General features: G+C 42.2%; 1 protein-coding gene across 1 annotated transcript in view; it reads right to left on the bottom strand.

Annotated features, from left to right (window-relative positions):
• Positions 1-18,435, bottom strand: part of sycp1 (synaptonemal complex protein 1) — a 374,769-nt gene that overhangs the window by 11,833 nt on the left and 344,501 nt on the right. Inside the window, exon 29 of the mRNA XM_043716250.1 lies at positions 7,188-7,337. Within this exon, the coding sequence (XP_043572185.1) occupies positions 7,188-7,337 (150 nt within the window). The remainder of the gene's footprint in view (positions 1-7,187; positions 7,338-18,435) is intronic.

Genomic DNA, 18,435 nt, shown 5'->3' with positions numbered 1-18,435 from the left:
CTTTTCCAGCAACACATTTTCAGCTCTGATCTCCAGCATCTGCAGTCCTCACTTTCTCCTAGTCGACATTTCTGAACCAAGATGGTGGTGGACCATGTGCTTTATATGTACTGAATATGTTAGTACACATCATGTGCTGCATGAAAATATGTTGCTTTTACTGATTCTTCAATATGTGTGCACATCACTGTTTACCCATTTGAAAAACAAAAATAAGAATCGCAAAATCCTAAAACTTGTTTCTATTTGATGAATTGCTCATTATCAAAATTCAAGCAACAGAATATGTAGTCTAAAAAGCTGGTTTGTAATCATCAGTTAGTTTTAAAAATAGGTTTCAGTGGCAGTTGGTTCATTCTTGACAATTGTTCATTTTCTATAAGACTGGAAAGCTGGTCCAGTAACTTGAATGCTTTTTCGTTTGTATTGGTAGCCTGTTGAAAGTAGGTATGCAATAAGTCTAACTATTGAAAAGCTCAGCACTGGTAATGTATTGACATTTAGTTTCTGATAATTGCTATGCCTCCACTTTCTCGCCTTCAAAAAAAACTGCCAAACTTTAAGCAGACCATTGTTCACAACAAACTACTCAGCCTTTAGGACAACATTGACCACAACACCACACAACCCTGACATGGGAACCTCTGCAAGACATGTCAGATTATCGACATGGATGTTACCATCACGAGTTGGATAAGCATTTATGGCATTGTGCTGTTATTTGGGAAGCTTGACGTGTTTGATCTTGACGTCAAAGACTTGGACCCAGTTTGTGAACAGAAGGTATTTTTTTATCTGGGCAAGTGATATCAGGCTGATGAAAAGCAATGAGTAATTCTCACAGCTTGTGAACCCTCAGCTTTATGAGTTATTATGATACTAATTTTCCCTGAGGCACCAAATATGAAAACCTTTCAAGAGTTGACAGATTTGGGTTAAGGAATAATAGAACACCAAGCCTCCTCTAACTCTGAGACGCTATCAGTTTTACTCGGCAATTCGAGAACCGGGGAGTCCATGTCAGGATTTTTGATGAGGTTAAGAAGACTGGCAGAGGCATTGACATTGGTCTAACCCTTAATGAGTTGCTGAGAGACTGTTTGATGTGTGGGAAAAGTGATGTAACCATGCAAAAGTGCCTACTAGCTGAAGCCACCTGGACTTCAAACAGACATTACAACTAGCATTGGAAAATGCAGCAAGTGGAGTTTATGAGTTACAGTGTATTCCAATGGAAGTGGACACCTTCGTCAGCCTGGCTGAGCTTGAGGTACACCAATTGCTCGAGTGAAGCCAATTGCATAACCTCATTCAGGACATATCCTGAACAGAGGGACAGCAAAGCAAAACCACAAAACAAGGCCAAGCCTCAGCCAGATGGTTAAAGCTTTCTTCAGGATCTGAGCTGGCAAGTCATTGTAGTTGCTGCTTGCAGACTCAAGACAGCGAAAGAGTCCCACTCGACCTAAATTGAGTAAGATAACTTATAGGCCTTTATCCAGGACTGTGAACACTGTGGAAAATCCACCTATATGGGATTTGGAAAAATTAAATTGCTTAGCAGCATGCAAATCAGAACCAATCAAAATAGATGTCTGGGTAAATGGTCACCCGGTTCTCATGGAGGTCGATAATGTTGCAGCTGTATCAGTTGTTGCAGAACCAGTCTTTAACAAAATTTGCACTGGACTCCACTCCTTAAGTTTGCGCAAGACCTCGACTAGACTGAGAACTTATAACAGGGAATATTTACAGATTAAGGGCACAACTTCAGTTCTGCTCCCTTATGTGAAGCAGCTGGTGCAGTTACCACTGATTGTAATAAAAGGCTTGGGCCGAAACTTGATGGGGCAAATTTGGTTCAGAAAGATTCAGCTAGATTGGTTCAACATTTTTCGAATAGAAAATGGATGCTTGAGTGAAGTCCTAATTAAATACCCAAAACTTTTTCAGGAAGGTCTAAGGTCCAAAGAATTTTTACAAATACATTGTGGGCGGCACGGTGGCACAGTGGTTAGCACTGCTGCCTCACAGCGCCAGAGACCCGGGTTCATTTCCCGCCTCAGGCGACTGACTGTGTGGAGTTTGCACGTTCTCCCCGTGTCTGCGTGGGTTTCCTCCGGGTGCTCCGGTTTCCTCCCACATCACAAAGATGTGCAGGGTCAGGTGAATTGGCCATACTAAATTGCCCGTAGTGTTAGGTAAAGGGTAAATGTAGGGGTATGGGTGGGTTTCGCTTCGGCGGGTCGGTGTGGACTTGTTGGGCCGAAGGGCCTGTTTCTACACTGTAATCTAATCTAATCTAAAAATTAAGGACAAAATGGTAACTAAGGAGAGAATAGGGCCCTCAAAGAGCAGCAAGGCGGCTTTTGTGTGGAGCCACAGGAGATGAGGCAGATAATAAACGAGTATTTTGCATCAGTATTTACGATAGAAAAGGGCATGGAAGATATAGAATGTAGGGAAATAGATGGTGACATCTTGAAAAATGCCTTTATTACAGAGGAGGAAGTGCGGGATGCCTTGAAACGCATAAAAGTGGATAAATCCCCAACACCTGATCAGGTGTACCCTAGAACTGTGGGAAGGTAGGGAAGTGATTGCTGGGCCTCTTACTGAGATATTTGTATCATCGATAGTCACAGGTGAGGTGCCGGATGACTGTAAGTTGGCTATGTGGTGCCACTATTTAATAAAGGTGGTAAGGACTAGCCAGGGAACTATAGACCAGTGAGCCTGATGTTGGTGGTGGGCAAATTGTTGGAGGGAATCCTAAGGGACAGGATGTACATGTATTTGGAAAGGCAAGGACTGATTAGGAATAGTCAACATGGCTTTGTGCGTGGGAAATCATGTTTGAGTTTTTTTGAAGAAGTAACGGTGGGACACGGTTATGGGCGGCACGGTGGCACAGTGGTTAGCACTGCTGCCTCACAGCACCAGAGACCCAGGTTCAATTCCCGCCTCAGGCGACTGACTGTGTGGAGTTTGCACATTATCCCCGTGTCTGCGTGGGTTTCCTACGGTGCTCCGGTTTCCTCCCACAGTCCAAAGATGTGAATTGGCCATGCTAAATTGCCCGTAGTGTTAGGTAAGGGGTAAATGTAGGGGTATGGGTGGGTTCGGACTTGTTGTGGACTTGTTGGGCCGAAGGGCCTGTTTTCACACTATAATATAATCTAATCTAATCTACCTTTGAGCCAGCTCTGTACCCAAATGGCGAGTTCTCACTGTATTCCATGAGATCTAACCTTGCTGACCAGTCTCCCATGGGGAACCTTGTCGAACATCTTACTGAAGTCCATATAGATCACAGTCCTGAAGAAGGGCTTATGCCCGAAACGTCGATTCTCCTGTTCCCTGGATGCTGCCTTACCTGCTGCGCTTTTCCAGCAACACATTTTCAGCTCTGATCTCCAGCATCTGCAGATCTCACTTTCTCCTCTAATCTAATCTAATCTAACAAAGAGGATTGATGAGGGCAGAGCGTTAGATGTGATCTATATGGACTTCAGTAAGATGTTCGACAAGGTTCCCCATGGGAGACTGGTCAGCAAGGTTAGATCTCATGGAATACAGTGAGAACTTGCCATTTGGGTACAGAGCTGGCTCAAAGGTAGAAGAGAAAGGGTGGTGTTGGAGGGTTGGAGGCCTGTGACCAATGGAGTGCCACAAGGATCGGTGCTGGGTCCAATACTTTTCATGATTTATATAAATCATTTGGATGTGAGCACATAGTTAGTAAGTTTGCTGATGACATCAAAATTGGAGGTGAAGTGGACAGCGAAGAAGGTTACCTCACATTACAACGGGATTTTGATCAGATGGGCCAATGGACTGAGAAGTGGCAGTTGGAGCTTAATTTAGATAAATGTGAGGTGTTGCATTTAGGGAAAGCAAATCTTAGCAGGACTTATACACTTAATGGTAAGGTCCTAGGGAGTGTTGCTGAACAAAGGGACCTGGGAGTGCAGGTTCATAGCTCCTTGAAAGTGGAGTCGCAGGTAGATAGGATAGTGAAGAAGGCATTTGGTATGCTTTCTTTTATTGGTCAGAGTAGTGAGTACAGGAGTTGGGAGGTCATGTTGCAACTGTGCAGGACATTGGTTAGGCCCCTGTTGGAATATTGCGTGCAATTCTGGTCTCCTTCCTATCGGAAAGACGTTGTGAAACTTGAAAGGGTTCATAAAAGATTTACAAGGGTGTTGCCAGGGTTGGAGGATTTGAGCTATAGGGAGAAGTTGAATAGGCTAGGGCTGTTTTCCCTGGAGCATCGGAGGCTGAGGGGTGACCTTATAAAGGTTTATAAAATCATGAAAGACATGAATAGGATAAATAGACAAGTCTTTTCCCTGGGGTGGGGGAGTCCAGAACTGGAAGGCACAGGTTTAGGATGAGAGGGGAAAGATATAAAAGAGACCGAAGGGGCAACATTTTCACTCAGAGGATGGTACATGTATGGAACGAGCTGCCAGAGGAAGTGGTGGAGGCTAGTACAATTGCAACATTTAAAAGGCACCTGATGGGTATATGAATAGGAAGGGTTTGGAGGGATATGGGCCGGGTGCTGGCAGGTGGAACTAGATTGGCATGGACGGGTTGAACCGAAGGGTCTGTTTCCATGCTGTACACCTCTATGACTCTATGACCACCAAAGAAGCCAAGGCTACCTTACATGTTTACCAAGAAGCAATTCCATGATTCTGCATGGCCCGCCTGAGCTATTTGCCTTACAGGTAAAAGTAGAGTTAAAAATCAGAAGGCTGCAAAGCAAAGGGATCACCACACTAGTCCAGTTTGTGGAATGGACAGCACCAATCATACTGGTTGTGAAGCCCGGTGCAATGGTTCGCCTTTGAGGCGATTTTAAACAAATGTTAAATTGTTTTTTGCAGCTGGATAAATATCCAATCCCTTGCATATGGGATTTATACCCAAGGCTGGTAGGGGGATGTCCTTCACAAAGCTTGCTACAATTAACACCTATGATGTGGAAATGCCAGCTAACCCAATAGTTTATTTGAAATCACAAGTGTTCGGAGGGTATCCCCTTTGTCAGTGAGAGAGCACACAGATACAGAATTTATCGGCAGAGAGATAAAAAAATCATAAATGTGGTTCGAGTAGAGTGTCGTACAGTGCAAGTAAAGTGTCAGCAAGCGAACGGATAACCTATGATCTGATTAAATGAGGCGGAGAGATAATTACAAGAAATTAAAAATAAGGTGGTTCTGGAGACAAAACAATGACTAATAATATGCTGGGTATAAGAGTTGCATGCCTAGTGGCTAACCAAAGTAATAAGTAATCCAAAACTGTACAAACTAATGAAGGTAGAGTAATCCTAACAATTTAACAAGGTGATAGTGTCAAGACAGGACAGTAAGGTAGATCTTACCGAAACAGAACAGTATTGTCGGGTCACATGTAGTGCAACATGAAACCAAGACCATGGTTGTGGCCGTCTTCTTGGGTACTGAAATTAGCTTTCAGTTTCTGCTGGGCAAATCTGCGTTGTTGTGTATTTCGAAGGATCCTTGAGGATGTTTACCCAAAGATCAGAGGCTGAATGTCCTTGATCGCTGAAGTGTTCCTTGATTGGGAGAGAATATTCCTGTCTGGCGATTGTTGCAAGGTATCCATTCAACTATTGTCATTATGTCTGCATAGTCTCGCCAATACATCATTCTTCTGGGCATCCTTGCCTGAAGTGTATGAGGTAGACAACATCGGCTGGGTCAACATGAGTATTTGCCATGTGCGTGGTGATGATAATATTTATGTTGATAATCTGACATGTCTTGCACAGGTTGCCATGGCAGGGTTGTGTGTGTTGTGGTCGATATAGTCCTGTAGACTGGGTAGTTTGCTGCGAACAATGGTCTGTCAAAGGTTTGGTGGTTTTTTGAAGGCGAGAAGTGGAGGTGTAGCAATGATGTTGGTGAGATCCTCAATATCATCGATGACATGTTGAAGGCTGTGAAGAACAGCGTAGTCTCTCCGCTCCAGGGAAGTACTGGATAACGAAGGGTATTTTATTTGTATTGTATCCTGTGTCTGTCTTCTGAGGAGGTTGTTGCGGTTTTTCACTGTGGGATGTCGGAACTGGCGATTGATGAGTTGAGCATCGTACCCCATTCTTATGACTATCTAGCCATAGGAATTTCTCTGTATGTGATTTCTTCCCACATAAACCCTTGTGACCTTGTGCAAATCTATATCAGTATTCCTAACATCCTGAAGCATAGCAGGTAATAATTCATGTTAGTTGCGTATATAATTATGCAACCCATATGGCATCAAGATGCCATGAAAAACATTTAAAAGCATTGTGTATTGAAATAAACAGGCTGCACATCAAGAAAATAATTTAGAGTGGGCATTGATGACAGTGTCCCATATTTTTATATTTGAAACTGTCATTTTAATATAAATTTGAGCTGTTAGAACTGAACACAACTTGCTCAGTATACCTGGTTGGTGTCAATACAGTTCGGTAGGTGTGAATACACCACCTGTATCATAGATAGATATTCAGAGATATGTGGTTCTAACCAGTTGCCATTGCCTCTGAAGTTATTTCCAACTGGAAATGCCTGCTATGTCTGACAGATGGGTTTAATGGTGATTTATCACTGTTATATTGGAATATAGTCCTAAAAAATGCAGGAGGTGGAAGCCTTCACACATTTATGTTTACAGGTTGTCATTAACAAGAAGATGATGCTGTTAACAATTTAACTTTTCCAGTATATTTCAGAAACCTGTACATTGCACTACAGTTGCATTGAATTGTAATAAACTTCATGGATAATGATATTCATTTTAACAATGTTATTCAGCTTTGATTTTTGAATTGATTAGCTCAAACTGCTATAACATAGATTCCAAAGCTTATGATGTCTCACATTTACTATCCACATTTTTTTAACTGATCAAATCATCTTAACTAAAATGGCACTATTATGAGTGATAGAGGCTATACATTTGTAGTTTTTTAGTATTCATCCTCCATACTTCATTAACTATTAAATGTCACTTATTTCATTGATAGGTTACTTGCAATTATATACTTTCTACCTTGAACAAAGAATAGCACTGTATTTCATACACATTTCTCAGTTAAAATATATATTTTCTGTATATGAACTAATAAAAACATTTATTTGCATAACAAAAATCTTTACCAGAAGATCACTGTGCTCAGAGCTATCTGAATGTGTATCCAGGTCTAAAGCCACTTTTCTCTTTTTCTGCAAAACTTCACCACAAGGTGGCTTCATTGTGCCGATCAGAAGTTTATTTTGAATGACTGGTGGTGTTCTTATTGTATATGTCTGAAAAGATGCACAGAACTCAGGCTACACATACATTGCCATAATTATTTTAATCTAATCAAAAATATACTGTACAACCTTTATTTATTAAAGCTGGTACCGTCCTTTTCCATAAATTAACTCCCAATTTTTATTGCAGTGAAGGCTTCAAAAACAATTATCATAGAATCACTACAGTGTGGAAACAGGCCATTTGGTCAAACAAGTCACGCCAACCCTCCGAAAAGTATCACACTCAGACCCATTCCCCTAATAATCTACATTTCCCCTGACTAGTGCACCTGATCTACATATAGTTGAACACTATGGGTAATTTAGGTGGCCAACTCACCTAACCTGCATATTTTTGGACTGTGGGAGGAAACTGGAGCACCCACAGGAACCCCACACATACACAGGGAGAATGTGCAAACTCCACACAGTCGCCCAAGGCTAGGATTGAACCTGGGTTCCTAATGCTGTAAGGCAGCAGTGCTGACCACTGAGCTTTACCACATATTAAAGAAAACTGCTTTTATAAAGCTAGCTATGTATTAATGAATGGCTGTTTGCTTACTAGAACTTGTACCAAATTCCCACAAAATCACAGAACTGCTACAGTGCAGAAGGAGACCATTCAACTACTATAAAGTGAAAGGTGATAAACTATTGATGACTGCCTTATTTCCAGAATTCAGTTAGGTGTGACCAAGAATGCAGAGGGCTGCATGGTGGGCTCAGTGGTTAGCACTGCTGCCTCGCAGCACAAGGGACCGGGGTTTGATTCCAGCCTTGGGCAACTGCCTGTGTGGGGTTTGCACATTCTCCCTGTGTCTGTGTGAATTTCTTCTGGGTGCTCTGGTTTTCTCCCATAATCCAAAGATATGCAGGTTAGGTGAATTGGCCATGCTAAATTGCCCATAGTGTTCAGGGATGTGTAGGTTAGGTGTATTAGTCAGGGAAAATTTACAGTAGTAGGGTAGGGGAGTGGGTCTGGGTGGGATACTCTTTGGAGGGTTGGTGTGGACTTGTTGGGCCGAGTGGCCTGTTTCTGCACTGCAGGGATTCTAGAAACAGAGAAATGTTTTCATGGAGAACATGGTTAAGATCTGGAATGCTAAGATCTCTGCCTGAGATCACGGAGGAAACACGTTTTATCAAGAGGATTCAAGGGGAAACTGGATGATTATCTGGAAAGGATGAATGTGCAAAGTTTTCCGGAGAAGGCAGAGAAATGGCACTAGGTGCATTGCTCATTTTGAGAGCTGGTGAAGTCATGATGGATCACAATGTCCCTTTTGATGCTTATTCTTATCCCAATAGTGGGTGTACAAGATGCACAGAGACTCAGAGTCTTATCAACTCAAACAAGGTGAGATTTCAATGTAAGTTGGATGAAAGGGCAGCTATACTTTCAAACTGATTGTGGATTGTGTTTTCAAAAGACAATGCTATCAAATTTGGAGACAGTGCAGATAGTGGGACAAAGGTTAAATGCTGTTGTGAAAATGTGTCTTCCATGTCACAAGTCACTGAAACATAAGACATAGGAGAAGATTTGGCCATTCAGGCCATCAAGTCTGCTCTGTCATTCGATCATGGCTGATATGCATCTCAAACCCATTCTCCTACCTTCTCCCTGTAACCTTTGATCCCTTTACTAATCAATAACCTATCTACCTCTGTCTCAAACACACTCAATGACTTGGCCTCCACAGCATTCTGCTGCAATTATTTCCACAGATTCATCACCGTGTGCTGAAGAAATTCCTCCTCATCTCAGTTCTAACGAGTTGGTGCCTTCACTCTAAGGCTGTGCCTGTGGGTCCTAGTCTCTCTTACGAATGGAAACACCTTTTCCATGTCCATTCTATCCAGCCTTCTCTGAATTTTGTAAGTATCAATGAGATTCTAGGGTCCTCAAACACTCCTCATTTGCCAAGCCCTTCATTCCCACAATCCTTCTTGTGAACCTCTTCAGGAATCTCTCCAAAGCTAACACATTATTCCTTAGATATGAGGCCCAAAGCTACTCACAATATTCCAAATGCTGTCTCACAAGAGCTTTATATAACCTCAGCAGTATATTCCTGCTCTTGTATTCCAGTCCTTGTCAACTGAATCTGCATGTGAACCTTAAAAGAATTTTGAATTAGGACTCCTAAATTCATTTGTGCTTCATATTTCTGAAACCTTTCCCCTTTAGAAAATAGTCTAAAATTCTATTCTTCCTATTAAAGTACATAACTTGATACTTTCTCACATTATATTCCGTCTGCTACTTCTTTCCTAACTTGTCCAAGACATCTGCAGTTTCCACATAAGTCAATTCACCCAGTGAGATGTCATCAAGATTGAGTTAAATGGAGTGGCTGCTCATAGGCTTGATGTGGACAAAAAAGGGTATGTGCGGGCAAGAAGAAAGCCTCATTGTCTTAGAAATGCTACTTAGCTCAAAGTATGTACTGCCAGAGGCTAATTTTCATTGTGACATCTAAATACCAATGTCTACGAAGTCTGTGTCTCTCAAGAATGGTAGCAGAGTTGTGTGGTATGCTGCAGGAATTGATGCCAGTGAGAAAAGGTTGACACACTGTACCTGTAGATTTCAGTGATATTAGAATTCGACTTTTTTGTCCAGGGTTACCTCAAGAGACTGACTGGGAAAGTAGGCTGATTCTTGAGCTGGACTACTCCCAGGGTTGCCACAAAATTGATACTTACAGTACACAAAGTCCCGAATTTATTTGTCTGATGGAATCAGGTTAACAGAAAACACTGACCAAGTTCCTGAACTGAATAAGAACTAGCGTTTGTTACAATTAATCAATTGATTTCTTATTACAATTAACCAAAGGTAAACAAAATTATTAACTATAAACATATAACTCTGCTAGTTAAGTCTCTAACCCCCTTTTTAAAATCCCTACACAAACAAACAGGCAGATAGCTGTATTCCTGATGAAGGGCTTTTGCCCGAAACGTCGATTTTACTGCTCCTTGGATGCTGCCTGAACTGCTGTGCTTTTCCAGCACTTCTCTAATCTAGACTCTGGTTTCCAGTATCTGCAGTCATTGTTTTTACCTAGGCAGATACAAACAACCAAACGAGAAATGGTGTTGTGGGTGCAGAAAAAAAGTGACAAATCAATAGCATCAGTCCACAGGAATGATGAGATGTACCTTTTGCATCCCATGGCCTCTGTTCTCCAATCACTTTCTCCTGATTTTTGCACTTCTTTGGAAGAGATGATTGATATGCTAATTATGAAGTTTCTTAGTGGCTAGTTAGAGGCAACAGCTTAAAGTAACTGGTGGGAGAAAATAACTAGCTTTCTTCAGGTTTCAATTACTTTTACTTCAGAGCAATAGAGATACAGCCCTGTTCCTTGAGCATTCCTGAGACTTCTCTCCCTCTATTGTAGATATTCCAGCTTTTCACTTATCCAAAAGCCAATTAGAGTTGTCATTAGGCTGATGATTTCCAGCATGTACAACTGGCCATGATTGTACAAACCAATCATCAATCCATTGTTGGAAAACTCTAACTCTGCACATGCATCCCTGGTGCCATGAGGTCTCCTCCTCCTCTACTGTTTGAAGAAAACAGCAGTGTAACACAACTTACAATGAGTTCCAGTTACATATTTTTAGAATTGAGGTAATTCTTTCAACTATTTTTGGTTTTAAAACAGTTCTGCTCCCATTTCATTCCACAACCAAAAATAAAGTAAAACAATACGGTCTTTACATAACTCCACCCTTCTAAAAGATGCATTTCAAAGTTGCATTTCATCACAAGGTATGTGATACACAAGCAATGAAACACAATATTTATATTCATTTAGCCTTACGAAAGGCAATGGACTTTTAAAGATGAGTTTTAGATGACTCAAGAGATTTGGGCTGGGGTAAGTACTTCAATTCCTGATGAAAGGCTTTTGCCCGAAATGTCGATTTTCCTCCTCCGCGGATGCTGCCTTTTCCAGCACCACTCTAATCTTGACTCTGACCTCCAGCATCTGCAGTCCTCACTTTCACCTAAGTACTTCAATATGCAACCTCAAGGGTATCTGCATTGTAGAATGTAGTAGATGATGTGCAAACAGGCAGGGTGAATTACTGGGGAGACAACATGCCAAAGTTTTCAAAGGCAGGAAATGTGTCTAGTGTTTAATGTGATGTGAGAACGCCCTAATGCAGATAATCATCTTAATGGTGACATGATGGCAACTGGGCTCCTAAACATGTCACTTGAAACCATGTAATTTAGTTGTGTTTCAGAGATACACTTGGATTCACAGGGGTCTTCTGTTTTATCTGAATAGAAACCAGTAAAGTCTATTAAATTAGACAATGGCCTGCATTGGGAAGCGTGGTTTTCTCAATCACAGACTCCCAGTATCTGACTGCGGAACCCAGAATCAGAAAAGAGGGGCTAGAGGCTGCTGAAAGATTTCTTTCCTTGCATCAAATTTCCCTTCCTTTCCTGTTTGCTGAAGAGCCCCTTGCTGTTCCACTTAACAAGCTCTAGTGCTCTCTGGTGAAGGTTTCAGTGTAAAACTGGAAATGGGCACTGTTGTGTTAAAAACTGCCTAATAATCAATTTCTCATCAGGGACTGATTAATTGTATTCTAAATTGTGAAATAATTTAACAGCAAACCAAGTTATTTCTGCAAGTATAGCTTACAAATCACAGCAGATTAACTGGCAGGCAGAATCACCACATTAAGTACATATAGCACAACTAATCTTTAAATATAAACAATCATAAAAGCATGATATACATAATAGCAACTATTCCTGGTGATGCTGCTTGTCATAGAGAGCTGTCATGCCCTGAATGATCAGCAGCTCTGGGGGCAGGATATCTGCCAAAGTAAGATTTTAATTCAATGATAAGCCAAAACATATCCAGTTAAGTGCCTGAAAACACTGAAAAAGCATTGGGCCTTGTAAAAAAAAGGGACATGAATTTCTGAACAGTTGTCAAATCGATTGGTGGAACATTCATCATATCAAAACTACGGGTGGAATCTTATAGGAGTCTCAGCAACATAGGCTATGGTTAGATTTGTGGCAAAATCAAAAAAAGATGTCCAGTGAGGTTTGTTTCAACAATGGGAGCATTTTGCTCTATCTTTTATGCTTTTGACAAGCAGAGGAGCATGTTTCTCACTTGACAACGGCAAATTGTCAATTAAGGTTAGTTTTCTGCTTGCTAAATGCCTTGTTAAGAGCCCAACCTGCGCATTAATATCCAGTTTCCTACATTACCAAACAACCTAGATGTTGAGAAAACCTGACATGAAAATCAGAGTAAGTACTTGACAACTTCAGCTTACCACTTGCTCTTTCCATTTTGCTTACATCGAAACATTTCAGGGCATGATGCATTGGCTGCATGCACTATTTGTCCATGGACATTGGCAGTAAGCCTCTGCAATGATCATGGCATCTCTCTCTTACATACTTGTAGGCTGCTCATGAAGTGCAGACTTGCACTGAAAGGCTGCAGCAAAGAACCTTTGCATGTATGGATAGGGACCCAGTTCACAAAATGAAGTAGGCTGCATCTCTAGACTGCTAACTTGCTCAGTTTGGACAAACCGCATACTTACAGTATCCACTCTTTGTCTTGCCATGTTGTGCCATACCTATTAACATGTTAGTGCTTCAGCCAGAGTTAAAGGCTCTCAGTTCTAACATTCTGTTTTGCACAGGCACTCTGAAATAACTGCACAGAGGCCGATATCCCACCACCAAGTCACCTTTTATTTACATATGCAAAGTCCATGGACTCTAACCAGCCAGTCCATAGATTAAGGAGGACTTCTGAATCTCCTGTTTATATCTGTCAGCCAGGACATCTGTTATTTTACTTATCTTTTGGTGAAAAGCTTGGTCGCGGCGAAGGCATTGGTGATGGCGAGTAGGCTCAGCATGGACTTGTGGTGGTTGGAGAGTGAGCCTAATGTCAACTCGAATGGGCCCAGTGTAGACATGTGGCAATGACATTGCAGGTGCGTTTGGGTTCCTGTCTAGCACAGATTGAAGGAGGCAGTGGCGGAGGCAACTTTGGGCCCAGTGCAAGACCTGGCGGCATCGATAGCAGCTGCATTGGTGAGGTGGACCAAAAGCAGCCTCATGGAGAGGGTGGAGTCCAGTTTGGGCCAGTGTGGTACATGGTGGTGTTGGTGCATCTGCATTGCCAAGATCCAGCCAAGACTCAGTGGTGAGGATGTTGGTGGAAGTTAGATGGCGCTGAACAATGGCGACTTTCATCGCCAGCAGCGGCAGCACGGCAAAGGGGACTTGTCCATGGCCAGCAGGCCCATGGTGGAGCACTTAACAAGAAGGTCTATAAAGTTGAACACTTTTTCTTTTTCTGCTTCTATATTTTATGTTTTGGTTTATTTTCTGTGCCTGAAGAAGGCACTGGAGAGCGGCATTATTGAAATAATTGCATAAAGGCCGTTACCTTGTTACCAAGGCATCCTTTATTTACACATATATAGCACATGACACTGACCCAACTAGCCCGAGGGTGAGCAGAACCCCTGATACTCCTGTTTATGTCGATCAGTCAGGAGTCGGATTCTAGGTAATCCAAGATGGAGGACAGGAAAAACTTCTGGCTATAACAGGCTGCGTCTTTTCTGAGGTATTTCAGGTGTTGGGGGTCATTTCCTCTAATTCCAGGAGCAGCAAATACTGTTTTATATGCTGTTGCATTGTTTTGGAACTATGGAGAAAAAAAGGCAAAACAACAACACTTTTAAAAGGGAGAGGAACAGACAAAGGCAGCACATGGTCAGTCAGTACAGGAGAGGGAGAGAGAGAAAAACCCACACTGCTAACTGACGCAGCAGCGAATCTGTGCAGTTACTGCCTTTGCTGTTTGAATTCATGTATCCCTGGACATCAGAGTGCGTCTGGGAAAACTAACAAACAGTGAAATTCACAACTGATCTTGGAGGAACCTGTTTGGGAGAGGTCACAGCACAGAAACAGATAAGTAAATAGTTTTAAGAGTGGCCTTGGGGCCTTGCTGTAAGCCTGCATTAGTGAGTAGAGTGGGTTCTTTCTTGATTATATGTTTTATTGAGACATGCCTCTTGATTAAACTTACAAATATAAGCCACAAGAATTAAGTTGGCCTGGAGCAGTGTTTTGGAGAGAAATAAGACAGTGCTGTTTTCTGGGTCTGTAGATTGAAAGAAGCAAAAATGGCCTTTAGTAAAGTGATATGCTCTTCTTGTTGGATGTGGGAGCTTACAGAGAGTTTACACGTTACTGAGGATTATATCTACAATAAATGCTGTTGGTTTTGAATCCTATCAGATCAAATGGATTAATGGAGAGACAGTTAGAGGAAATGAGGAATTAACAAGGGGATGTGATGAATGGCAGTTATAGGGAGAAGAGTTGCAGAATCACATAGATGGGTAAACTCCAGGCAAGGTAAGAGAGGTAGGCAGGTATCTTCTGTGGCTATCCCCATTTAAAACAAGTATGCTGCTTGGGAAAATGAAGGGGGTGATGGACTCTCAGGGGAATGTAGCACGAACAGCTAAGTTTCTGATATCGAGATTGGCTCTAATGCAACGAGGGAAACGTCGGCTTTCAAGAGATCGATCGTGTTAGGGGACTCTCTAGTCCGAGGCACAGACCAAAAACTCAGACCAAAAACTCAGGATCAAGGATGTCTCAGAGAGAGTGCAGAATGTTCTCAAGGGGAAGAGGGCCCAACAGGAGGTCATTATACCCATTGGAACCAACAACATAGGAAGGGAAAAGGATGAGATTCTGAAGGGAGAATATAGAGAGTTAGGCAGGAATTTAAAAAGGAGATCCTCAAGAGTAGTAACACCTAGATTACTCCTGGTACTGCGAGCTAGTGAGGGTAGGAATAGGAGGACAGAGCAGATGAATGCATGGCTGAGGAGCTGGTGTATTGGAGAAGGATTCACATTTTTCAATCATTGGACTCTCTTCTAGGGTAGAAGTGACCCATACAAGAAGGTCGAATTGCACCTAATTGGAAGGGGACTAATATACTGGCAGGGCGGTTTGCTAGAGCTGCTCCGGAAGATTTAAACTAGTAAGGTGGAGGGGTGCGACCCAGGGATAGTGAGGAAAGAGATCAATTGAGACTGGTGCATTTGAGAAAAGAAGTGAGTCAAACAGTCAGGGCACACAGGAACAAAACAAAGAACAAGGTAGGACTGATAAATTCAACCACATTTATTTCAATGCAAGAAGCCTAACAGGGAAGGCAGATGAATTTAGGACATGGTTAGGAACATGGGACTGGGATATCATAGCAATTACAGAAATGTGGCTTGGGAATGGACAGAATTGGCAACTTAATGTTCCAGGATTCAAATGCTACAGGAAGGACAGAAAGGGATGCAAGATAGGAGGGGGAGTGGTGTTTTTCATTGGGGACAGCATTACAGCTGTACTGAGGGAGGATATTCCCAAAAATACACCCAGGGAAGTTGTTTGGGTTGAACTGAGAAATACAAAAGGGATGATCACCTTACTGGGATTTGGGCCCCCAATACTCAGCGGGAAATTGAGAAACAAATTTGTAAGGAGATCTCAGTTATCTGTAAGAATAATAGGGTGGTTATGGTCGGGGATTTTAACTTTCTAAACATAAATTGGGACTGCCACAGTGTTAAGGGTTTAGATGGAGAGGAACTTGTTAAGTGTGCACAAGAAAACTTTCTGATTCAGTATGTGGGTGTACCGACTAGAGGTGCAAAACTTGACCTATTCTTGGGAAATAAGGCAGGGCAGGTGACTGAGGTGTCAGTGGGGGAACACTTTGGGGCCAACGACCATAATTCTATTAGTTTCAAAATAGTGATGGAAAAGGATAGACTAGATCTAAAAGTTGAAGTTCTAAATTGGAGAAAGGCCAATTATGATGGTATTAGGCAAGAATTTACAAAAGCTGACTGGGGGCAGAGAAACAGCTGGAAAATGGGAAGCCTTCAGAAATGAGATAACAAGAATCCAGCGACAGTTTTTTCCCTGTTAGGGTGAAAGGAAAGGCTGGTAGGTGTAGGGAATACCGAATGACTAAAGAAGTTTAGGGTTTGGTTAAGAAAAAGAAGGAAGCATATGTCAGGTATAGATGGAATAGATCGAGTGAATCCTTAGAAGAGTATAAAGGCAGTGGGAGTACATTTAAGAGGGAAATCAGGGGGACAAAAAGAGGACATGAAATAACTTTGGCAAATAGAGTTAAGGAGAATCCAAAGGCTTTTTACAAATACATTAAGGACAAAAGGATAACCAGGGAGAGAATAGGGCCCTCAAGGATCAGCAAGATGGCTTTTGTGTGGAGCCGCAGGAGTTGGGGGAGATACTAAACAAATATTTTGCATCAGTGTTTACTATGGAAAAGGATATGGAAGATATAGAATGTGGGAAATAGATGGTGACATCTTGAAAAGTGTCCATATAACACAAGAGGAAGTGCTGGATGTCTTGAAACGCATAAAACTACCCAGGACCTGATCAGGTGTACCCCCGAACTCTGTGGGAAGCTAGTGAAGTGATTGCTGGGTCCCTTGCTGAGATAATTGTATCACTGATAGTCACAGGTGAGGTGCCGGAAGAACTGGAGGTTGGCTAATGTGGTGCCACTATTTAAGAAAGCTGAAAAGGACAAGCCAGGGAACTATAGACCAGTGAGCCTGACGTCGGTGGTTTGCAAGTTGTTGGAGGGAATTCTGAGGGACAGGATGTATATGTATTTGGAAAGGAAAGGGCTGAGTAGGGATAGTCAACATGGCTTTGAATGTGGGAAATCATGTCTCACCAACTTGATAGTGTTTTTTGAAGAAGTAACAAAGAGGATTGATAAGGGCAGAGTGGTGGATGTGATCTATATGGACTTCAGTAAGGCATTTGACAAGGTTCCCAATGGGAGACTGGTTAGCAAGGTTAGATCTCATGGAATACTGGGAGAACTAGCAATTTGGATACAGAGCTGGCTCAAAGGTAGAAGAAAGAGGGTGATGGTAGAGGGGTTATTTTTCAGACTGGAGGCCTATGACCAGTGGAGTGCCACAAGGATTGTTGCTGGGTCCACTACTTTTCATCATTTATACAAATGATTTGGATGTGAGCAGAAAAAGGTATAGTTAGTAAGTTTGCAGATGACACCAAAATTAGAGGTGTAGTGGTCAGCGAAGAAGGTTATCTCACATTACAACAGAATCTTGATCAGATGGGCCAATGGGCAGATGGAGTTTAATTCAGATAAATGTGAGGTGCTGCATTTTGGGAAAGCAAATCTTAGCAGGACTTATACACTTAATTGTAAGGTCCTCGGGAGTGCTGCTGAACAAAGAGACCTTGGAGTGCAGGTTCATAGCCCCTTGAAAGTGGAGTTGCAGGTAGATAGGTTAGTGAAGAAGGCACTTGGTATGCTTTCCTTTATTGGTCAGAGTATTGAGTACAGGAGTTGGGAGGTCATGTTGCAGCTGCACAGACATTGGTTAGGCCACTTTTGGAATATTGCAGGCAATTCTGGTCTCCTCCCTATCAGAAAAATGTTGTGAAACCTGAAAGGGTTCAGCAAAGAATTACAAGGATGTTGGAGGATTTGAGCTATAGGGAGAGATTGAATAGGCTGGGGCTGCTTTCCTTTGAGAGTTGGAGGCTGAGAGGTAACCTTCTCGAGATTTATAAAATCATGAGGGGCAGGGGTAGGATAAATAGATAAAGTCTTTTCCCTGGGGTGGGGGAGTCCAGAACTAGACGGCATAGATTTAGGGTGAGTGAAAAAATATAAGATACCTAAGGGGCAACTTTTTCACACAGAGGTTGGTACATGTATGGAAGGAGCTGTCAGAGGAAGTGCTGGAGGCTAGTACAATTGCAACATTTAAAGGCATCTGGATGGGTATATGAATAGGAAGGGTTTGGAGGGATATGGGCTGGGTGCTAGCAGGTGGGACTAGAGTTGGGATATCTGGTCAGCACGGATGAGTTGGACCGAAGGTTCTGTTTCTGTGCTGTACATCTATATGACTCCCTGACTGGACCAGGTTAACAACCCTAGTCAGGAATCTCATACTCAACAAGGTCCACCTA

Source organism: Chiloscyllium plagiosum, chromosome 26 (assembly GCF_004010195.1).
Source record: "Chiloscyllium plagiosum isolate BGI_BamShark_2017 chromosome 26, ASM401019v2, whole genome shotgun sequence".
Taxonomy (NCBI): domain Eukaryota; kingdom Metazoa; phylum Chordata; class Chondrichthyes; order Orectolobiformes; family Hemiscylliidae; genus Chiloscyllium; species Chiloscyllium plagiosum.
The sequence above is the reverse complement of the archived record's forward strand: the minus strand, read 5'-3'. Positions and strand labels throughout refer to the sequence as shown.